The sequence below is a fragment of the Mesoplodon mirus genome, assembly GCF_964341445.2.
Source record: "Mesoplodon mirus genome assembly, chromosome: 10".
NCBI lineage: Eukaryota > Metazoa > Chordata > Mammalia > Artiodactyla > Ziphiidae > Mesoplodon > Mesoplodon mirus.
Window position 1 is genome coordinate 15,740,474 of NC_138986.1, and position 24,690 is coordinate 15,765,163.

A 24,690-nucleotide genomic window follows, 5' to 3' on the forward strand; every position below is an offset into this window, starting at 1 on the left:
GTAAGCTGGGATGAAGTGAGAGTGGCATGGACATATATACACTACCAAACGTAAGGTAGATAGCTAGTGGGAAGCAGCCGCATAGCACAGGGAGATCAGCTCGGTGCTTTGTGACCACCTAGAGGGGTGGGATAGGGAGGGTGGGAGGGAGACGGAAGAGGGAAGAGATACGGGAACATATGTATATGTATAACTGATTCACTTTGTTATAAAGCAGAAACTAACACACCATTGTAAAGCAATTATACTCCAATAAAGATGTTTAAAAAAAAAGTTAGCTCAAAAATCTCCCCCCAAAAATTAAAATAAAATAGATACAGAGGCCTGAGAGGAGCAAAGTCTATAAGAGAGCCTTCATGGGGTGAGTTTGTGACAAAATGTTGAGATGATTTACAAATGGGGACAATATATACCTTGGGGGCAGCTGTCATATGTCGGTTAGATATATATTTAGAGAGAGAGACAGATGGGAAAGAGGGTTTTCAGTTTTGGAATCTTCCTTTGCTGCATTCTCAAGAGAAGGCAGTAAAGATATTAATTGCTGATCTATGATTATTGCACAAACAAGAACCATCTGATGTTTCTTTGAATGCAACCCTACACATAAGTGGGTCAAAGGGCTGGGCTGTAGCCCCATCACTGAGAGATCTTCAGGGAGCAGTTATTTTGTTGGCTCCAGCTCCCTCTGCCCTGGAACCTTAGTGAGAGTCTAGGACTTGGTATCTGAGGGGCAGACTCTAAACCACATTTATTTATTTATTTATCTTTTTTTTTTTTTTTTTTTTTTGTGGTACGCGGGCCTCTCACTGTTGTGGCCTCTCCCGTTGCGGAGCACAGGCTCCCGGACGCACAGGCTCAGCGGCCGTGGCTCACAGGCCCAGCCGCTCTGCGGCATGTGGGATCTTCCCGGACTGGGGCATGAACCCATGTCCCCTGCATCGGCAGGCAGACTCTCAACCACTGCGCCACCAGGGAAGCCCTGAACCACATTTAGATTTGCCCCTTTTTTCTGACGCTGATTGTCATCATAGGATCTTACTATACGTCTCCAGTCTCTCTTACCTGAAAATAAGTTTTCCAAGGAGCCTTTTCCTTACTATTAAATAAATCTCAGTTTATAGACCTCACTATTAAATAGACTCTGAGGTCCCATCCAGAGGCTCCCAGAACCCACCAGAAGCAGCCAAGTCATCCTAAATCCTCAAAACAGCTCAGGCTCAAGCTGAGATGACAGAACACCTTTCTTTTACATTTTAAGATGACTTTGTGCATTAAGGACAAGACTCTTAAAGGGTGTCATTTTATTTTTTAATTTTTGTGGTCAAATGTGCACAGCACATGGTAGTAATCATAGTGAAAATAACACTAAAAATAATACCAAGAGCCCCAAATTAACACCATGTGTCACCTACCCTATGCCGGAAACTACGTGTGAATCATCACACTCAGTCTCCACAGAAGCCCTGAGGTAAGCACTGCATTTATCCTCATTTTACAGCTGAAGAAAACGGGGCTGAGAGATTCAGTTCTCCACAGCCACCCAGCTGGGGAGCAGCAGAAGGGAAACTTGAATCCAGGCCCATCTATGCTGTGCTGTCCAGATTAAGAATTACTAATAATTCCATCCCCCAAAGAGAAAGCTGGCTGGAGCACCCCCCAAATCTGTACCTTTGCAAGTGTGTTCAGCATCCATGAGAAATCAAGGCTGTGTTTCTGGGTGGCATGATTAGAAGGTGACCAGATCAACCCTTTGCTCAAGGGCCCTAACCCATGTGATAGGACTTCCACTTTCCTCTCAAGTGGTTCTGTACTTGAACAACTGCATTCAGACCCCCACCAGTGGCCGGATTCCTTCTCCACCCCACACCTGGGGGCAAGGTTCTCCCGTACCCGCAGCTCCTCAGCAGGGTGCCCTAAAACTAGCAAAGAGCTCTATGGGCTCAAACAGCTTCAAAACATTAGAAATAGAAGTTCATAAATATAACTTCAATTTCTTTGCACCGTGATGCCAAAGTGTTTATTGTTCTGCTATTGGAACTCAGAGTATCTTTTTCCTATTAAAAACAACTTGAGGGCTTCCTTGGTGGCGCAGTAGTTGAGAGTCCGCCTGCCGATGCAGGGGACACGGGTTCGTGCCCCGGTCCGGGAAGATCCCACATGCCGCAGAGCGGCTGGGCCCGTGAGCCATGGCCGCTGAGCCTGCGCGTCCGGAGCCTGTGCTCCGCAACGGGAGAGGCCACAACAGTGAGAGGCCCGTGTACCACAAGAAAAAGAAAAAAAAAAAAAAAAAAAAAACTGGCAGAATATCCATAAAGCTCAGGAAAAGTGCATCTCAAAAGTACATCCTTGCCTAAAAGCCACCAGAAAGCAAGGGGCAGAAAACCGTTTGATCAGTCTAAATTTAAATTTAAAAATCATCACATAGCTGATTTCTTGGGACTATATTCAATTTTCTGATGACTCTTTCCTCTTTGAGTTTTTAAAGAGTGAAAGAAAAAATCACCCGTGATTTTTCTGGAACAATTAAAAAACTTTAAAAACCAAGGGCATATTCTTAGCAAAAATATAATGCATTTCCAAAGTGGATAAGAAATGGAAGAGAACATACCTATTCATCTCTTACTCGGTATGGTTCAGCTAATCACACTATCGGAAGCAGGGCTTCTCAGACTCAAAGTGCTGTGGAAAGTGCAAAGGTTTCTTCACACGCAGAGAGGCCAGCCCTGTGGAGTGGAGTGCCAGGGAGATGGGACACCCAGGGAGAGAGCAGCCTGTACTCCCAAAAGGAACAGGAGAAAGGAGTGGGGGGCATCACCTTCCAGCATGTCCCTGCCTGTGTCCTGCCTACACAGTCACCATGATCTGATCCAGAGGTTTCCGTGAGACGTCAGGCACCGTGGCCTCTTTGCTGGGGTACCCCACAGGGAGCAGTATCAGCAGCTTTTCATTTGCAGGGCGTTTCAGAAGCACCCTCAGACGGGGGCCACAGTTGAGAGGAGTGGTCGTGACAGTCACCAGTCCCGCGTTCTATGACAGGAGAGGAAAAGAAAACGTTTTAAAGTCAGAAGGCAAAATCCCAGCTCTGCTTCTAGCCTGGGCATGTTCTAGTCCCTGTAAGATTTGCTTGTCCCGTCATTTCCCTGAAGCTGGGCGGCAAAGAGACGACCAGCTTGGGCCATGGTGTCTTGAATCTTACCTGCCCTCCTCGACCTCCCCAGACCCCACCTTCTCTTAACCAAACAGTGGGAAGCTTCTCAGAGAAGAAAATACCAGTCATTTTTCACTGATGCTTAAGAAATGGGAATGGTTATTTCATGGAAAGAAATTTGGGGAATCCAACTACATCAAAGGAATGGAAAAACAAAAGGCAGTTCCTGTGGCTATATAACCAACCGTGGAAGCGGAGCATCCTCCCCAGCTGAAGATACCTATGTCCAGTGATGGAGGACCTAGTGGCCAAGGGGTATGTAAGAGGTAGAGGAAATACTCCACCAACCTCTTCCCAGCCCGCTCGAATAATAAACATCCAATAAAAATCACGTGGAGCTTCAAGACACTTTCCCAGTTGGCCCTCTCTATCCCCTCCTGCTTTTCCCGTCAGATGCTCATCGCTAAGCCTGGACCAGAAGGAGGTTCTGGAACTGCCTTTGGGAGTCGAGCACGCCTCCAGTCTGTGTGCAATCTGCCCAGACAAGGGCTTCCAGAAGATTCCTTCCTCCGTCACAAATCAAGACCTACACTCAGACTTATGCCTTACAGAAAGCTAGAGGGCAGCAAAGTCCACAGTAAAGTGGGAAAAGTTGCTGATTGAAATGCACAGAAGCCACAGGTGAAGGGAACCCACGCCAAGCCTAAGCTGCCTCTTCAGGAGCCCTATCTAGGACGGGGATGGTGCCCTGCGGTCTGACTTAACACAGCAATTCCTTTATCTGTTACAGAGTCGGGAGGTAAATAAGATGCCAGCTCCTTTGCAACAGTTTTTCAAGTCATCTAAAAACACATTCCTCTTTTATGTCACGATGACTATTTTGCAAGTTTTCAGCAAACACATTTTTCTTTGAGATAACGAAGAAGCACATAGTTTTTTGGACTCTACTGTCCCTTGAAAGTAGGCTCATTCGCTCTTATAATCCTGTTTGTTTTATTTATTTCACGTGTTTACTGTCACTCTCTACCCTCTCCCAGGACCGCAGTCCCCACCAGAACGTACAGTTCACGAGGTGACTATTCCTGGTGACTCCTGGGATCTGCCACATAGAAGGATCTCAGAAAATATCTGTTGAGCGAATGACTTGAATCATGTGAAAGGCAGACCTCAGTCCTGCTCTGTTTCACGCTTAGCATGGCTGTAGCTACTATGCAGATGGAATTTTTTTAAGCACATGGACATCTTTCTAATGCAATACGATGTAAACTCAACTTCTGAGGACAGGAGCTCTATGGTAGAGTTCCCCTTATAGCTATTGAATCATCCCACTGGCTCAGACAGCAGGAAACACAGCTGAGAAGCCAGGCCCTGGAACTTTCAGGCTCTGAAGCTCTTCATGTGTATTTACTAAAGCCCTTAAAGCTTCATGTCATTACAGATGAAGGCAAACACAGCGACCGTTTTTTGACGCTTAAATAATGATATAAGTAAATTTCCAGGAAGGATGCCAGCTTGTTTGAAACATCATCCTCACCAATCCAGGTTTCCAGAGGCAGTTTTTACATCAGAGTTCCCTTACTGAGGAATTCCTGTCCCTGAACTAGAAACTCAGCTGAAATTTGCAAATAAAACCACAGTTGGCCCCCAAGTATTAAGTCTCTCTCTTGGGCCCAGTGGGAGGGTGACATACCTGCAGGGCAGCTAGGAGGATGCCACAAGCGATGGAAACACTGATCTCATTGTAGTAATGGATCTTTTTCTTGCCCTTTGCAGCAAAACCGTGTACTTGTTTGAAAATGAGAATCAAAACAGGTGCTGTGTCCAAGTACTCCTTAATCCAGTTGGTCCTAAAGGGGAAAAAAAAGATATTCAGAAGAATATTTTCTCTTAATGGTTTTTTTGTTCCCTGTTTACCACCTTATATACATTAAAAATAGAAACATTTACTTGTCTTTTATGTTTAAATTGGAAAAGAGTAGGATTTTTGTTCACGTCATGTTTACCTTTTTCTATCCAAAGTCAGTAAACAGGTATTAATAAGGGCCTAATATAGCAAGACACGTGAAATGCTGAAAGATAGAAAGATAGATCCTATAACTCAGAGGGCAGTAAGCCAAATCTAAAACCTGGTAAGTGTTATTAAAGAAATATAAGACAAGGGCCTTAGGAGTCCAAAAATAAAATGTTAGTTTTGAATAAGATTGTCAGAATATTTCCAAAGTTTCTCTTGAGGCGGGGCACTGAAGACCAGCTAGAGAAGGGGCATTGGGAAGGACAGCCCAGGGAAGACATGAGAAAAGGGCAGAGTCAGAAGGAGAATGCTTGGCCGGACAGGGAATTTCAGAAGCCTGGTAGGCTGGAGGATGGTGTGCGTGGTGCGGCACGGGTTGGGAGGCTGGCAGTTTTCATACAGATTTTGCAGGGTCCTGGACTTTGTTCAGCGGGTGATGGAAAGTTATCAAAAGCTTCTGAGCAGAAGCATCACACAATAGGATCTGTTTCAGAAAGAGACGGATTGGTGTGGGCAAAGGACCAGCTCAAACGGGACCAGATAGGAGACAATGGCAATGGCCCAGGAGAACTTGGGGAGTTGTAGAGGCAGGAGCTGAGAGATCTGGCACAGGAGTGCACAAGGGAGAAGAAGAAGGTGACGGTGAGCTTGAACCGAAATTCCAGGTAGGCAGATGGTAACGTTCTTAGCCTAGTTATGGAGAAAAGGAAGGAAACTTTTGTGGGAGTGGGAGATAACTCACAGGAGGTATAAATGTTAAGTTTCCATTTTTATTTTCCAGATAAGAGCATATCTTTCTCTGTTTCATTACCCTGCCCATACATTTTGGCAAAAGCTTCACTCTAGCACAGATATTCAAAGGAAAGATACTCATGCAATGCTATATATTGGAATTTTTCCTTAGGGTAAATTATGTCATCAATAAGCAAGAGATAGTCACCACTCATTTCATTCTTAGCCTAGTTATGCTTCCTTGTTTTAAAACACATTAAACCCACGTGTGTATTTTCTACAGTTCCTTGTACGCTGCTAGTTTCTATACATTACATTCTCAAAGCTACTTTACCATACTTCAACCAGCTTATTCACATTTGACTAGTATCAGTTCTTTTTCTCTTTACAAAGCAGGAGAATGTTAATAGTTTACAAAAAAAATCTGGAGTCAACTAGCTTTGCCACGTTGGGCAACCACTCACCTTCTCACAGCTCAGTGTCCTCAAATGTAAAATGTACTATTGTACACTCACCTCAAATGGTTACTGTGACAGTAAAATCAGTCCAATAGATCAAGTGCTTAGAATAGTACCTAGTACATAGTACCATGTATGTGTTAGCTAATATTATTATTATTACTATGTATTATTTTACAGTGAATAATTCAAAACAATTGTTAAATATGAGGTGAAGAATAAGCAATTTACTAAGTCAGAGGCAGGTTAGTAATTTTTACTAATCTTTGTACTTATTTTGCCTAGGCATACATTGGTAGCTAGTATTTTGAGTTTGTTCAATTTTACAAGAATGTATCATGACATCATATTAGAGCTAATAAAAAGATAGCAACGTGCCGAGGCCTGTTAAGAAAGGACAATTAGCACCTTCCACCTGGGGTGAAGGGTCTCACGCCAGCAGCAGGAGAAGAAGGCTTGATGGGTAGGTTGGACCAGATTGTACATCAAGCCTTTAATGACAGCTATGAGTTTCAGAGTTGACTCAAACTGGCTATCAGGACATATGTTCATTTGTGATGCAATTTAACAAACAGTTATTTAATTACCTACTATGCATCAGCACTGTGCTAGATGCTACAGTATAAGACTTTTTTAAACTGGAGGTCCCTGGACCCTAGAGACACTATATATATATATGTATGTATGTATATCTGTGTGTGTGTGTGTGCGCACGCATATTGTCTGCAGAGAAAGTCTATACTGTTAACTGGATTCTCAAGGGTATCTTGGTGTACCACAAAGATTTCTAAAGTATGGCCTATAAAATGAGAAGAAAAGTAGGCCAATAATTAAATAACTATGTGGTAATGGCTATTGTAAACGCCGGAAGGTGTGTATTAGGTGCTTTGGGCATAGAGACAAGAGACCAACTGATGCTGCCTTCTTTGGGGAGTGACGGGGCTGGCAGCGTTTTGCAGGTGCTGCACACACAGAGCACAGCATGTCTCTAAGAAGAGAGACTCGACTTTACCCATCCGTTTTGTCTCATGAATATGCAATGAGATTTATATATTCATTATTAATATCCTGCACTTATTCCACAACACAGCCATAAGTTACCATGCCAATTGACATCAATTTCAACAGGGTTTAAATATCTCAGGAAAAAAATTGTCCTTTGGGGCAAATAACTGAGACAGGAGTAGGACTAAGAGGCCATCCTTCTCACCACCCAGCCCTGGCTACCGGAGAAGAAGTCCCACTTTACCCCACAAGACGGAGATCCCACTGCCTTTTCTTAGGCTTGTGTCACAGTGGGTATTGGATGGCTGGTGCTGGAACTGGCCGCTAAAGGCCCAGAGCTGAGAGCCAGAGGCATGAGTACCTCTACATTCTACGTGCCAAGAACTCGAGCTGGCTTCCCCTCAGGGCCTTCTGAGAGGTCTGTGCCCCATCCCTCCACATGCTCAGCCTGAGAAGGGGTTAGAAGGGAAAGAGATGCCTCTGTGGGGAGGGCAGTATTTGTAAACAGGACCCTGTGACCAGCGTTTTAAAATGACAAGGCTGAGCCTGAAAAAATTGGAAGTGACTGTTTTAACTACAAAAATGACTGAGAAATTATGGAATCCATCCTAGATATTGTGTAGGGTGACTGGTCCTCGATGGGAAAAGTGGGATTAACAAGCATAGTTACTTGTAGTTTCCAGAAAAAAAATGAAACCTCGCACGTGTCTACCCGAATACGCTGAAGTCTCACGGTAAAGCCAGTTACACTGAATTCCAATCTGCTTCTTTCCTGGAGATAAAGAAGCCTGCAAAGTTACTAATGCCTAATGAACATTATACCTCTACTAAATTTGGACTTTTACTAAACATGTACTAAAATGAAAGCCTGCTGAGTGAGATCATGTACAAGACTATTGATAGGAAAATGTAATTTACTTCACTCAAGATCCTGAGAAGTATTTCACAATTTACTAATAATTATTTGGGTCATAGCCTATTTACTTACCAGATTCATATGGCCCTTACTATGTGCCATCACTGTTCTAAGTGCTTACAAATTCATCTAATTTTCATAATGAAGTAGATACTAGACTTATTCCCATTTTACGGATGAGGAAACTGAGGCACAGATAGGTTAATAAGTGGTAGACCTCATATTTGAACCCAAGCACTCTAGCTTCTAAGGCCCTACTCTTAGCCTCTATCTTATTTAATCCTGATACCAAGTTTTTAACATTATCGTTTTGGGTGAGAAAACAGAAGTGTGATGGTTGGTTTTATGTGTCAACTTGACTGGGCCACAAGGCACCCAGATAGCTGGTTAAACATTATTCTGGGTGTGTCTGTGAGGATGTTTCTGGATGAGATTAACACGTGAATTGGCAGACTGAGTGAAGCAAATTGCCCTCCTCAACGTAGGTGGGCATCATCTAAACCGCTGAAGCCCTGAATAGAACAAAACAGGTGGAATAAGGGAGAATTTTCTCCGTCTGCCTGACTGTCTTTAAGCTGGGACATCAGTCTTCTCCTGCCTTTGGACTCAGACTTGGACTGCAACTTACACATTGGTTTTCCTGGTTCCTAGGCCTTTGGACTCAGACTGGAACTATTCCATCAACTCTGCTGGGTCTGACTCTGCTGGGTCTTGGGACTTCTCAGCCTCCATAAAGACTTGAGCCCATTACTTATAATAAATCTTTTTCTCTCTATGTTTCTATCTCTCTCTGTCTCTCTCTCTCTGTCTCTCTCTCTCTCCATTGATTCTGTTTCTCTGGAGAAACCAGACTAGTGCACTTAGAGGGAGTAAGCAAATGCCTAAGGTCTTGCAACTGGAAACCCAGAGTTAAGATGTGAACCCAGATGGGATTCCAGTCGGCATCCCTCACCCCTGCGCAATACGTGTGCTCAAGGCAATTTAGCGGTGAGGCCCGATTTAATTTCCATTATTTCTTCCACAGGTAAAATGAGACTTTTTAACACCTAAAACAAAACCAGAAAACTGAAGTCATAGTTATTTCATTTTAGGAAGCCAAACCAAACATGCCTAATTCTATCCACTTTCGTACCTCAGTTTCTTCAGGTCTGAAACCCATCGAGGTCCCATCCTCTTCAAGTAGTTTATTTCCTCTTCCTCCTCAACGATCTCTCGAATCTTATGCTTCACGTCTGGGTCCTTCACAACCACAAAGGTCCAGGGCTCTGTGTGGGCCCCACTTGGGGCTGTTCCTATCACCCATTAAATTAAAATCAGAAATTAAAACTGCAAGAAAAATCTGAGTCTGTGCATTAAGAATAAATGTAACTCAAATTTGCTCAAAATGAAGTTAGATCACCTGACACACAAAATGCCTGGCAGTCGCCTCTGGGATGTTGCTGCCAGGCCCGTTTTGTTCAGCATCTCTGTCAGGGTCTCCAAACCAACTAACTGAGATCAAAGCCAGTAGTTCCTAGGTTTTCGGAATTTATCACTGCTTCTCTAATCATGTGAGAGAAAACATCCCTAGGAACTACTCTGTGACCAACAAGGGAACACAGATGGGAAGCTCTGATAGCCAAAATCCTCCAAAATTCTGTTTGTTTTGATATTCTTGAAAAATGATCAAGTCATGAAGTTTAATGGAAATGGCAAAATTTAAATGGCAAATGGTTTCAAAGCATCTCCAAAAGGCAGTTGAGCTATAAATTGTTTAGTGCCTATAGCGAAGTTCTGAGTGTGGCACTGTGGGGTTTGTGGCCCTGTTGTGAACACATGAGAACTCTTGGCCCTGGGCACTCAGACACACAGCAGAGTGTCTTCCAGCTCTCACAGGTTTTGGGAAACCTCAGCCCACCCTTGGATCAGTCCCAGTATCTCGGACAAAGCTTCATAGTGCATCACGGGACCCAAGGAGCTTAAGTTCCCTTTAAGATTCCAGCCGGCAGCACTTCCCTGGTGGTCTCGTGGGTAAGACCCTGTGCTCCCAATGCACGGGGCCTAGGTTCAATCCCTAGTAGGGGAACTAGATCCGACATGCATGCTGCAACTAAGAGTTCGCATGCCACAACTAAAGATCCCACATGCCACAACTAAGACCTGGCACAGCCTAAATAAATAAATATTAAAAAAAAAAAAAAAGATTCCAGCCATGGCCTGGCCCAGCTTCTGATCTGGGTGTCACCCCTCTGTCTTAGAAATGGCTGTTTCTAGAAGTAGACCATGGTGACCCACTGGTGGTATATTTCAGAAGCAAGTATTCCTTTCTTCCTAGTGAGTAGTTCAATGGCATAAACTCTACAGGAGGGGTCTCAGGCCTGCCAGCCTTGATGAGTTTGCCATCCACCAGTCCCCGTGGTAGAGAGGGCATGAGTGAACTCTGAAAGGCAAGTCAAATCTAAACATAAAGCCCTAATTTCTGAACAGAGGGATTCCAGTTCACTTTGTACACGTCGTCTGTTCACTAAATACTGGTGTCACCAAACACAAGAAATAAATTGCCCCTTAATGTTTTCAATTATGCCAGACCTCTCTGAATGTCATATGCACACACCCACATATTTAGATACAGATCTATACACAGAAGAAATTTAGTAACTTCTATTAGTTAAAGAACTCACCAATCTAGTGTATTTGTGTTCTTAACTGAAATGAACTGTTTTATTCTTACTTCCTTTTAATTTGGGCAATGGGTTTATAAGAGTCATGCAATAATTTCTGCAAATGAACTTAAATGTGATTTATATAGGAATAAGAATCCAATCAGGGGAGACTCCCAAATAGGGGGCTTTCTCATATCTCCTCTCCCTTTTTCTATAATTCTCATCTATTCCTCTGGGAATAGATATTAATTTACATTGAAAATGCATTTGGGGGACTTCCCTGGTGGTCCATTGGTTAAGAATCTGCCTTCCAATGCAGGGGACGTGGGTTTGATCCCTGGTCCGGGAACTAAGATCCCATATGCTGTGGGGCAACTAAGCCCGCGTACTGCAACTACTAAGCCCCGGTGCCACAACTGAGCCTGCTCGCGGCAACAAAATATCTTGCACGCCGCAATGAAGATCCCGCGAGCGCAACTAAGACCCGAAGCAGACAAATAAATAAATAAATAAAAAGCAAAAGAGGGGGGGAAAACGTTTGCCTTGCTTTGATTACTTTGCGAATTCACATGAATAAACTTTGCTAGTTCATTAGAACACAGTACTAGACCATCATGGTGTGTAATATAAGACATTCGGTTCCCAAAAGAGAAATGTATAAATGTGAGTAAGTGAGTGTGTGTGTGTGTGTGTGTGTGTGTGTGTGTTTTAAGGGGAGGTGAAAGCAAGGATGCTTCTTTTCTGATGTATAATAATGTGTTCAGAAATTTTCATTCTTCAGCCATTTTATAATGTTGAATAATTTCGGAAGTTTTGAACTGATGTCACATCTGCTCCCGAGAAGTCTGTAATAGTTAAAAGTTTGTAGAGGGCTTCCCTGGTGGCGCAGTGGGTGAGAGTCCGCCTGCCGATGCAGGGGACGCGGGTTCGCGCCCCGGTCCGGGAAGATCCCACGTGCCGCGGAGCGGCTGGGCCCGTGAGCCATGGCCGCTGAGCCTGCGCGTCCGGAGCCTGTGCTCCGCAACGGGAGAGGCCACAACAGTGAGAGGCCCGCGTACCGCAAAAAAAAAAAAAAAAAAAAAAAAAAAAAAAATGTTTGTAGAAAGTGGAAATCATCCTGTGCCTGGCAGTCAGTCAACACCTGGGTAAGACTTTACAGGTAAACGTATCATTCCAGGCTTTATTACTGTGTTTGAACTTCAACATTGCTCCACTATTGTCACTTGTAGCGGATGTTCTCAAAGACCCACTGTGCACTTACAGACCTGCTGCTTTGATGACATTATCAATCACTTCCACTGGGACTTGCTCATTACTTATGAATCTAACAGACCGTCTCTTATTGAGAAGTTCATAAAATTCCTGGGATCTCTTAAGCATTTCCTTCTCAGGATACCGGGTGTGGGAGAATGGGATGTGCTCCACCTCTTCCTCCGACACTTGCCATTCGTCAGCGTCTGCCAGTAAGAACAAGGAAGATAGCAAATTAGAGGATCTCTCTTGGTCCTGAAGGGGAGTGCAATATGCCCCTCCCCCAAAATATGTCTCTTTAGCATAAGAATTATTTTGAGTTGACTATTTTTAGGAAACGCAGACATAGGAGAAGTTCTGAGAACCCGAATAGAAATCACCCTTTTGTAAGAGACATTTACATTTATAAAGGAAATCTCTATTTGGAAGTGTTTCCCCCTCTGTACCAGGAAGAGAGGATGATTCTAAATCACAAGAAACTCTTGTCAACAGAGAAGGTGTGGACTTAAATCTCTGTAACAATCTTACCCTCGTTTGCTCTGCTTTTCCTGACAACCTCCCCTAACTGGCTCTCCCCAGCCCCCAACGCCTTTCTTCTGTCTTTATCCGAAGATGGATTAAGGTGATGGCTAAGGCTGTTTGGGGGAGTTACTCAGTTTTCCTGGGTCTCTCCCATGTACACAAGAGATATACATGTTATCAAACTTCTGTTTGTTTTTCTCTTGTTAATCTGTTTTTATGATGGGGGAGTGGTGTTCTCAGCCAGAGAAAATTATTTTTACTCCCTTATAATCATAAGGTGGTCACTGGGGAGAAGGAAATAAAGTTCTCAAAATATCTGTAAGGATATGAGCTCAAAAACATCAAGAAAAAATGAGAAAAATAGGTCTACAGAATCCTTAAACTCTGATCTTGACTGTCCTTCAAAGCCCAGACTGGTTATAAATCAAGAAAAAGAAAACTTTTACGTACATAAAGATGAAAAATGTAAATTTCTGTTAATGGTGAACTAACTTATTTGAAACAATCTCCGTTGGCTGAAAACCACTAAGATCTTCTTTTTTTTTTTTTTTTTTTGACCAGATCTTAGTTCCCCGAACTCGTGCCCCCTGCAGTGGAAACATGGAGTCTTAACCACTGGACCACCAGGGAAGTCCCCTGAAAACCACTAAGATCTTGAAATAAATAATTTTTTATAAAGCCGTTTTAAAATCATTGAGTTACTGACAGCATAGTAAGAAATTCCCAGGCCAAAAGTGAAGGGAAAATATGATCCTGCAGAGGTAAATAAGCACAGAAGCTGCATTTGTCCTGATAACATCTGCCAATCCCAATATATTTGAATTTTTATTTTTATATTTTCAGGGATCAAGAGGTACAGAAATCAAAGCCCAGGCCCATACATGGTGGGAAGTCTAACAAGCTGGGACCCCAAGACTACATCCATACAAAAACTGAGCATCATAAATAAATCAGGGACTTTCCTGGTGGTCCAGTAGTTAAGACTGCACTTACATTGCAGGGGACATGGGTTCCATCCCTGGTCAGGGAACTAAGATCACTCATGCCGCATGGCACGGCCATAAATAAATAAATCAGCCCCCAAGAGTTTATAACATTTTGATGGGTCCTGCCTCAAACTTGAACTTGGAATAGTGTGGTCCTGCCTGAAAATACCCCCATTACCCAGCAGAAGCAAATGCCAACATATAAATAATTTTAAATACAATTGTCAGCAACACACAAAAGACAACCAGACATACAAAAAAAAAATATCTTGAGCAAGAAACAGCAGAATAGGTTTTTAAAAATAGAGTCAGACACCAAATTCTGCAAATATTTGAATTATCAGACTCAAAAGATAAAACAACTATGATTACTAGGTTTAGAGGGAAAAAAAAAGACAAACGTATATAAATCTGTACGGTACAGGAAAAGATGAAAAGTGACATAGAAAATATTTTAAAATAGAACTTTTAGAACTGAAAAATAAAATAATAGAATTAAGAACTTGGTGGGTGGGTTTAATAGCAGGTTAGACATGCCTAAAGAAAGAATTAATGAACTGAAGACAACTCAGAAGAAAATATCTAGAATAGAGCAAGGAAAGACCAAAAGATAGAAAACATAAAAGAACGATCAAGAAAAAATAAAGCAGAGCGAGAATGTTCTAATATACGTGATGATAGTGATAGCACGAGATGGGAAAGAGGATGTGGCAGAGACCATATTTGAAAGAGAATATCTGATATGAAAACCTGATGAAAGATGCCAGATCTACAGATTCAAGAGGCCCAGTAAATCCCAAGCAGTATAACAGAAAAGAAACCCACACCTTTTATAATCAAATATAAAATCTTAAAATCAGCCAGAGGAAAAAAAAAGATTCCCTTAGGAAGAGGCCCAGATGGCTTCATGAGGGAGTTCTACCAAACACTCACAGAACAATTATTGCTAAATTTTCTCCAACCCTTCCCAAGAATAGAAATAGAGGAAACATCCGCCACCAACTCATTCTATAAGACTAGCACACACTTGCTACCTAGCCTGACTAGGACATTAAAAGAAAGAAAAGCTACAGGCTCAACTTTCTCATAAATATAGATGCAGAAAATCCTAACCAAAATATTAGTAAACAGAATTCAACAATATATAAAAAAAACAATACACTTCGGTCAAGTTGGGATTACCCCAGGAATGCAAGGTTAACTTAACATTAGAAAAGCAATGTTGTTTGTTACATTCACAAGCTAATAATCACTGTAATGAAGAAAAGGTGTCTGATAAAATTTGGCATTCATCTCTTAGTAAATTGGGGTAGAAAGGAACTTTCTTAACCTGATAAAGTCTAACTATGGGGAAAAACACCAAAACAACCCAGAACCAACTACATAGTTAGTGGTGAAACATTGAAACTCTTCCATCAGATATTGAAAATTAATGAATATTGCCTGTTCTCACCACAGTTCTAATTATGAAAGACTAATTTTTGAAGCTTTTAGAAAAGAATATAGGAGACTATATTCATGACCCTGTAGAGAAGAAGGATTTCTTAAACAAGATACAAAAATATTAACCATAAGAAAAAAATCTGTTCAATTTATCTACAGCAAATTTATCTTTACACCTGCCTGCTTCTGCCACTTCTGGTTTCCCCCATTTCCTTCCTGTTCAGAGAGCTGTGGAAACCCATTATCTGTAGCTCAAGATCTTACAGAAGATGAAGATGCAATGGAGGATTCAATAGGTGAAGCTGAAGCTCTACCTCTGAATAGTGTATTTCTTCATTCCTTTCAAACCCATGAGTAGACAATACTTTTGATCTGAACTACAAAGATTTAAATGTGAACTACAAAGATTTCAACTGAAAGAAATTCTAAGATGTTGTATTCAAAAAGTTAAAAAGTGTTAGAAATAGGAATGCTTTGAATGGAGCATATTTATTTATTTATTTATTTATTTATTTATATACTCCTTGCTTATCTTGAATTAGTCTTGGATTCCTGGTTGTTGTTGGACTTCATCAACTCCTAGAATCTAAGAGGCAAAAGATACCAAAAAGAGGCTACTACAGAAAGTGGACCATGGTACATCAAACCAGAATGAGTTGAAGTGAGTTGGACTTTTCAGGGAATTTTAATCACATAAATAGGGTTTCACCAAGAAGTCTGCCCAAGAAATAGACACTGAAAATATCAGTGGAATCTAATGAGTAGATGGTTGTTTTACACAAAGGCTGAAGACTTTCCTAAATCTGCTCTCATATTTTTCAGCCTGATGGGGACAGGTGCAGAGAAGCCATATCACCAGTAGGAGGCAACTCCTACTTAGATAAGAACAGATAATCAGAGTCCACGATGATAAAATTGCTGAAAATGCCCAGCACTTACTTTCATTAAAGTAACAAATTTAGATTGTTTTAAACCATTAAGGTTTATTTGTGTGCATGTGTATGCCTTACCTGAATTATTATTGTACTACCTAAACTGTGTCTTTAGAAAACTGAATATAATGCTATCATATATCTTCATCATTCACAACCACCCAAAAGCCAATGAATATTTGCCTGATATAATGTATATCCCATGCCTTCAACTGTGTGATAGGAAATAATTAGTTGTTACTTCCTTCTTTGAGTAGATACAAATCCACTTTGATGCCATAGATTAACTGATGTTTTGGTTATGATTCTGATTCTTGTGACATTTACTAAAGGATTTTCACTTCCAGTAATGGTAATTTACATAATCTACACCAAACCTCCAAAGTAAAGAAAGCTAAAATCCTTAGTAAAATACATTTAGAACATTTTCTTCTAAGTACTGAAGAGCTAATCTGTGACTGTAGAACATCACAGTCAAAATCTGAGTGAAGGTTAGTACCCACAGAGGTAGATCAGCACTCAAATGTCCAGAGAATATTTTCCAATTACCTAGAAACTGCCATGAGGCTGAGCTGAGATAAAAGGATGCTGACCAAAGTCAAACCCCCAGGACCATCCAGGGCCTGAAGATTTATGTTACAATAGTAAGAGTAAAATGTAAGTAATCCAGCTCTGGTGCCTTAGAGCCTAAGGTAATATCCTGTGAGTGATCCAGGGCACCGTAAACATTGACCTCAGATTAAAGTTGCCCCAGAGTGTTAGAATGTTGCTCTTCTGGTAGCTGAAAATGTGAATATTCCCTGGAATAAGTAACAGTATCCTAGACCACAAAAAAAATTTATATGTAATTTTCCAATAGAATGACCAGCAAAGAAGTAATTCCCATAAAATTCAAAATAATAGTTACTTCTATAGGGTACGGAAGAGGTTGTTACTGGGAAGGAACATATAGGGGTTTATGGAGTACTGGAAACTTATATTTCTTGATCTAAGTGATAACTATATAGATTTTTGCTTTAAAATTATTTGTTAAGCCATTCATCTATCTTTTATACATTTTTTCTAGTAAGCATATTACATTTCACAATTAAGGGTTTTTTTGTGGGGTTTGTTTTTTTTTTAATGAGAAGGTCATAGAAGCAAATTACAAAAACACCCACAAGGGTAGATCAACTGACTACAACTGTTATATTGATATAAGAACATCTGAAAAAAAAGAAAGAAAAGACACTTGACACTTTCTTAATGAGATAAGAGGATGAGAGATGAACCATCTGGGGAAGGTGGGACAAAAGTAGAAATAGGAATGAATGGGCACAATTAACTTCTCCTGACCACGCAGCAATCCTGCATGGAACCAGAACTATAGCCTAGGTTTCTTAACTCCTTAATCAGTGGTTTTTCCCCCAATACAGTAATCCGTAATCCTCCCTTATCAGAGGTTTTTCTTTCTCAGGTTTCAGTGTCCCTTGGCCAGCTGTGTTCTGAATATATGAAATGGGAAATTCAAGAAATAAACAATTCATAGGTTTTAAATTGTGCACCATTCTGAGCAAGATGATGAAATCTCATGCCTGTCCTGCTCCATCCCCCACCCACGTGAATCAAACCTTTGTCCACGTATCCACCCAATTAGTCACGTAGTAGCCTCTCGGTTATCGACTGTCAGGATACTGCTTGTGTTCAAGTAACCCTGATTTTACTTAATAATGACCCCAAAGCACATGAGTAGTGATGCTGGCAAATTTGGGTATTCTCTTACTGTGTCTGATTTAAATTAAAGTTTATCATAGGTACATATGTACAGGAAAAAACTTAGGGTTTCAGGCATCCACTTGGGGTCTTGGAACGTATTCCCTGAGGATAGGGAGGATTGCAGTAAATGTCCAGAAGGCAAGAGGGAACGCTCGTGAAAAGGGGACTTCAAAGAGACTGAGAACCCAACTACAATACCAACAGGGACCACGGTTAGCTCACAGCTAGTACTGAGAAACTTCGTTTTTTATGCTTTACTAGCCGGGGCAGTGGGGACCCACACTGTATACATTTTTTTTTAACTTTTATTTTTTTTTGGAGTACAGCCAATGAACAATGTTGTGCTAGTTCCAGGTGCACAGCAAAGTGACTCAGCCACACACACGTGTATCCACCCCCCCTTCAAAAGCTCTTCCCATCCAGGTGCTCCCCATGCCACACAGCAGGTCCCTGCTGGCTTGAGGAAGTGGGTGTGATGGGAGAGTGGCAACTAACAGCTATCAGCTTCCTAGCAATCCACTCTGAACCGAGCCCAGATGTCGTCGGTATCAACCCCGATCCTTATCAAATGTGTCAGCAAAGACTTCAACACCAGTGATACTCCCACACCATTTGTCATGAAGTCCGGCAACCTCCGCAGTCAGTAAGTGGAAAATGAGCCAACGCATGCAAGGTCTCTTTAACTTTGGGTCCTTCAGCATCTGTGTAAACTAAAGGCAGCCAACCGTTTGCTAACACACATAAATATGGAATTTAAGAAAAAAAAATGTCATGAAGAACCTAGGGGCAAGACAGGAATAAAGACACAGACCTACTTGAGAATGGACTTGAGGATATGGGGAGGGGGAAGGGTAAGCTGTGACAAAGCGAGAGAGAGGCCTGGACATATATACACTACCGAACATAAAATAGATAGCTAGTGGGAAGCAGCCGCATAGCACAGGGAGATCAGCTCGGTGCTTTGTGACCGCTTGGAGGGGTGGGATAGGGAGGGTGGGAGGGAGGGAGACGCAAGAGGGAAGAGATATGGGAACATATGTATATGTATAACTGACTTACTTTGTTATAAAGCAGAAACTAACACACCATTGTAAAGCAATTATACTCCAATAAAGATGTAAAAAAGTAAAATAAAATAAATAAAGGCAGCCGAGGGGCATGACTTGGCAGTTTCTGCAGCAGCTAAAGTCCAGGGGAGGCGCTCCTACTCTAGCGGAATGAAGGGACCGCTGCCTGAGCTTTATCAGCACAGCCTTATCTCTGAGCACAGCAGACAAATGGTCCCAACCACCGCTGGGCTGGATTGCCCAGAAGGGCTACCCAAGCAGAGCACAGGGGCACTGCTCTTCCTGGAGCCTCTCCCAGGGCAGAAAGTCTACACTTGGCCTGGGGAAAGGGGACAGGCTGAGCCAGCTGGGAAAGAAGCTCCAAGGGATCTCAGGGCAGTGAACCGATAAAAAAGGCACAGCTCTCTCCTTCCTCTTGAACTCCTGACTGCCCCCAAGGCATAAGCCCTCACCGGAGGAAAGAGAGCAGCCTCTGTTCCGCAGCTGTCCCGCCTCCACCCCTGACCAGCCAAGCAACTCTGGGGGACGCATTCAAGCTGTGGAGCCCACGTATCCTAAAATAAACGCACGCTACTGTGGTCTGCTTTTAATGTAAGTCCTGTGCTGCTACACATGGGGTTTGCTATTGACACCAAGACCAACACGCCTTTTATCATTGCTTTAATGCCAAGGAATCCTAAATCGCTCCATAGTTAGGTTTAATGACCAAGTAATTCTAGGCCACGTCTATCCTTTAATGTTTAACTTAGAGGCATTTTTCTGGCTGCATGTCTACGGGAATTGCTTTTGTGTTTTTGCAGTTCTACTTCAAAATCTTTGCAAATGGGCCAAATGTTTTCCAGCTATGAAACTACAAGGCCAGTTTGTGTCATGTCACCCTTGTTCCCTCCCTGCAATTTTGGGGGACGCTTGAGCACCAGTATTCATAAGGCTCAGGGTGACACGGCTCTCACAGTAGACAGATTCTGAAGGTGGCAATGAGAGCAGCTTCAAGGCTCAACACTGGCTCAGGGAACTCCTCCCTCCCACTGTCTCGGTCATCGCCCTGCTTCCTACATGGGCCTCTCGGCCATTCAACTCCCTGACTGCAATATAGACTCACTACCTCACTAGCAGCAGCAGGGGTGGTTGGGGGCTGGGGAGTCTGCGGATGTCCAGATGGAAAGGCCTTGAAGAGGGCAGCGCTATCCCAGGTGAAGTTGACAGAACTTGTTTTCTGAGCCCCTTTACCTCTCGTGGTGTCCCCGGTGTCCCCAGTGTTCAGTGCTGAGCTTCACTCTCCCCAGCAGAACCCACCCAGACTTGATCCTAAGAACAACGTCTCCGTTCAAGTCCTTTCCTCTCCCTAATCTTCTCTCATCTGAATTTGAATTTACCTGTCCTTTGTCCTAGAACCATAATGTCTTACAGGAGTCCTGGTAGACCAGCCTTTTAAAATTAGCCATGCAGAAGTATGCACACATAGGTGTGCCAAAGAATGATGAAATGCAAAGACGAAACTGAATTTTTTGCCTCCTAAGGCAAAGGAAAACTGTGCTGGTCATGCATGCTGCCCTTACATAGTGCTTTTGTCAGTGGTGTGCTGGTAAACCAGCTCTCTGAGAAGAGGGAAAAAAGAGCCCTGGTTTATAGCACTTGCCAATTTTCATAGAGTAAACACTCCCATGATGGCCTGATCTCAAGCTATTGGCAATTGAACAAATGGCCCACAAATTTCCTGAACATTTATCAGTTGGCTCTCGTTAGCCCCATAGGCTAGCTCTTGCACACCACTTGGTTGGGAAACATGGAGTTCAGGCATTGGTGGACTTCCAGGCATGTAAGGGGGTTGATATCATCTGCAGGAACAGTGTTACTTGGTTGAGACTGTTGTTGACTGGTTGGCCCTCAGAGGGGCTGGTCCTGGAGTCAATCCATCTCTGATTGGTTGGCTTGTTAAGCTTTTATTGAGATGTGTTGTCATTGATCCAATGAACAGGTTCGAAACAGCTGCCTATGGGTATGTAAAAATCTGTCCTTTGCCAAGTCCGAGGGAACAGTTTTCTTCTCAGGTGTTGCCCACACCAGATAAAAATTTTAACAAAGGCTTTTTTAGTGGTCACTGGGACAATCAAAATTTCAGTTAGAATAATAGCTTCTGGATGGCTAGTGAAGCTGAGTGAAGAAAATCCCCACTAACTAAAATGGACACATCTTAATAAGATGTGCTTCCTGTATCTTTTTCTCCTATTTCCAGTTCCGTGAGCTTTCATGAATCTGGCCCTGACTAGAGAATTTTTGTTCAGTATTTCCCATTCATTTTAGGGAAACAATCTGAGGTTTCCACTTTAAATACCAGTCATTTCTCCTCCTCAGACCTCTGCTACAGATAAACAGGGAACTGAAATGTGTTAACAGGATGCCATGTGTGACTGGTCTCCAGAGGAAGTCTGTGTCTGACTTCTAATCCGCATGTCTTCTCTGTACCCCCGACCCTTCCCCCCGCCCCCAGTCCCCCCACACAGGCTGATTCCTTGATCTATGAATGTCGAATAGAAATTCTTTGTGAATCAGAGCTGGCGGAGGCTAGATCGGTACCCATATATTCCTTAACTCACACTAGAATGGCCCACAATACTTATTTTACTGTTTTGTCCCTGATTGTTAATTTTCAAAATGGTTTGAATCTGGTATCTATTGGCTGTTATCAAAACCATCTCATGTTTCCTTGGTAATAAAATCCCTTCTCTTCTCCAATTATACATCCTCTCTTAGACTGTGTCCACCCACCCAGTGGTTAAGAGCAGGGACTTGGGTGGCAGAGGAGACTGAGTTTAAACATTAGTCCTTACCTACCACCTGTGTGCCTGTGTGACCTCAGTAAGTATCACTTATGTAAACAACAAAAATCCCAACAAGAGACTGTGAACTCTGCACTCAGGGAAGATTTGCTCATGGCTGCCGAGCAGCCACTATGTGTTCAATTCATTTCTCTGTGTGAGGAAGAGGGAGTGGAGAGGCAGAAGATTAAAAGTGAATCATTAGGTGGAGAAGCAGAACGGGGCCATACAGCTCTGCTCTCTGTTCCCAGCCTTCAGGCCCAGCCCCAGGTCCCTGGTTCCCCACCAGCCTTATCAGCCCCTCTGTATCCCTCAAACGCTTGGGTCTTCAAATCCAGCGGCCTTTCCTCGATACACACTACCTCTGATCTCTCAGGGAGTGTTTAACCCTGCTGGCCATCTCCTGCCCCCTCTGTTCTGGGTCATTCTTTTGGAAAAGCAGCCTAGCGAATTGCCTGTAGGCCTGGACTCTGGAGCCAGCCTGCCTGGGTCCTGACTCTACCACTGATTGCTTGGGCAGGTGACTTAGCCGATTTGAGCCTCAGTTTCCTTATCTGTAATACGGATATGATCATAGTGCCTGCCTCACTGTATTGTTATGAAGACTAAATGATTCACCATATGTGAAAGTGACATTGGATACCGGAAGCGCTACGTGAGGGCTTGTTATTACTATCCTGGCGCTCCTTTCCCGCGCCTTCTTTTCTGAGTCCATTCCTTCTGGCAGTTCCTCTTATCTGAAGGTGTCCCCTGCCAAGCTCTAACCTCAGCCTTCTCTCTAGCAATACCCCCCAGTGAATTCATTAGTTTTCCAAGTTCCAAGCATCACCCCTATGCTGGTTACTCTCCAGTCAGTGTCTGTGGCCTGGATCCCTCACCTAGAAACCTCCCTGCCTTTCTGCTTCAATCGGTCACTATCCTCTCAAATCCAACACGTCCTGTACTGCATTCAACAGCTTCCCCTCTAAACCGGATCCCCTTTCCCTCACCCATTTATGACAGTTGTTATTCTGATTCCTCCAGTCTCCAAATCGTGCCCTCTTCTTCCTCTGTTGATGTCTAATTTATTACTAGACCCTACTGTTCTTCCTTGACCGTCCCTCTAATTCACCCCTTCCTCTGCATCGCACTGGCACCACCGCCCAGCCCATCATTACCGGAACAGGTCCTTACTCAGCTTCACAGTGGGTCTCGTACTCATTCGACGGAAGTGCTTCTCAACTGGCATAACTGGCATTCGGGGTTAGTGGGGGAGAGTAAGAGGCTGCCCTGCTAGGAGGCTGCCTGGATTTGGATCCTCCTGGGCAGTACATTCAGCACTGCAGGCTCCCAGGACTGAGTGCCAACTCTATACCCCACCCCCCAATCCCGAGGTTAGGACAACTCAGAACACACACACACACACACACACACTTCCAGGTGGCCTCTGTTGGAGGGAGGGAGGGTGGAGGCATTACTACCCCAGCTGAGAGTCACTGAGCCTCTTCCAAGTCGAATGCATCCCACAAAACCACCTCATATAAACCTCAAACGCAGATTACTCAAAGCTCCTCCAGAACATCTCCCTTCCTGCCTGCCTCCTTCATCACCTCTTCGTTCTCAGGTCAACCATGCCCCGGCCCGCCCTCAACACCCCACTTCGTTTTCACCCCTCCCCTGGTCAGTACAGTCCTTCCATCTTCTTGACATCTTTCCCTGGGGTTCCGGACTCAGGCTCTTTCTGCTCCTCTTAGCCTCCTAACCTTTGTATTCATATCCTAGTAATCCCCCAGACCTGGTTCAGCCTTTTTCTAGCTGCCCCACCAAACCCCCAAGCCTTCTCGAAACACCTTACAATCAGTTCCACCCAGTTCGTCTCTGTTTTACTCTCTATCGTTTGCCTGTTTATTGCCTTGTCTACTGAATTGGACACTCAGATTGGAGGACAGCAACCACTCTTATCTGTGACCCACAGGGCTGGTGCAGTGAAGGGTAGCGAGCCCCTAGGGAGATGCCCCTTTTTTATTCCAAAGTTCTTGATCAAAACCTGACCACTTGGGCTTCCCTGGTGGCGCAGTGGTTGAGAGTCCGCCTGTCGATGCAGGGGACACGGGTTCGTGCCCCGGTCCGGGAAGATCCCACATGCCGCGGAGCGGCTGGGCCCGTGAGCCATGGCCACTGAGCCTGCGCGTCCGGAGCCTGTGCTCCGCAACGGGAGAGGCCACAGCAGTGAGAGGCCCGCGTACCGCAAAAAACAAACAAACAAACAAACACCTGACCACTTAACCCGCAGCCCCTCCCAGCCTGTGATGTGCCCCTTCAGAAAGATTTTAGCAGCCTCAGAGGACTGGAGCCAGGGGAAATGTCACCCCCTCAACAGCTTTTTACTGAGGACCCAGGAATAAAGGGAGCTTGGTGCCAGCAGGTGACAAGCTGACCACCAGAGAGAAATGATGTCTCTGTCACACACTGATTTGTTTGCATGACAGAGGTTGATGATGAAACTGACCTGCCTATGTTTCTTCCTCTCCATAAACCCCACCATCCACTTGCCCTCATCATAAAAATACAGACGTTGGAAACCAAGCAACGTGGCCAGTGCCTTTACCTTCTTCCACCTGGTGGACGTCAGTGCTGTCTTTCAAGTCTTCATCCACCCAGGGGTGAACCTCGGCCCTGGCTCTAGGCTCCCCCTGCCTTCTCTGGGAGCCTCCATCAGCATTTTTAAAGATCCACACCATCCAAAGGCAGACAACTGCTACCAAGACTGAAGTCAGAAGAAACATGGTGCTGAGGCTGATTCTGAATGGGGCCGATACTTCCGAGGCCGGTATTTAAACAAACAGGGACAGGAGTGGGGAATGCCGGGAGACGGAGTGAAGGAAGGAGAGGGGGGCTAGGGGAAGGAATAGAGTGAACTCGCTGACTCTGCAAGGACTTTGCAAAGGAGAAAAGATCACAGCCGTGTGTCTCGGGTGTGTCGTGGCTCTGGGAACGCACCGGTCCGTGAACTTTTTTAAACTG

At 43.7% G+C, this 24,690-nt stretch overlaps 1 protein-coding gene across 1 annotated transcript; it reads right to left on the reverse strand.

Moving 5' to 3' along the window:
* Positions 1-1,661: 1,661 nt before the first annotated feature.
* On the reverse strand, positions 1,662-24,690 carry IYD (iodotyrosine deiodinase). The gene is made up of 5 exons (XM_082634321.1): positions 24,275-24,690; positions 12,178-12,369; positions 9,403-9,562; positions 4,839-4,995; positions 1,662-3,027 (listed from the first exon to the last, which is right to left on the reverse strand). Exons 1-5 carry the CDS (start codon positions 24,450-24,452, stop codon positions 2,845-2,847), a joined length of 870 nt encoding a protein of 289 aa, XP_082490447.1. The 5' UTR covers positions 24,453-24,690; the 3' UTR covers positions 1,662-2,844.

What these genes read in the sequence shown, in the direction of transcription:
- IYD (XM_082634321.1), bottom strand. Translation starts at nt 24,452, where the DNA reads ATGTTTCTTCTGACTTCAGTCTTGGTAGCAGTTGTCTGCCTTTGGATG. An exon ending in CGTCCACCAGGTGGAAGAAG is followed by an intron (nt 12,370 to 24,274) that starts GTAAAGGCACTG and finishes TCTTACTGGCAG; the next exon opens with ACGCTGACGAATGGCAAGTG. An exon ending in TCAGACCTGAAGAAACTGAG is followed by an intron (nt 4,996 to 9,402) that starts GTACGAAAGTGG and finishes TTTCCCCTTTAG; the next exon opens with GACCAACTGGATTAAGGAGT.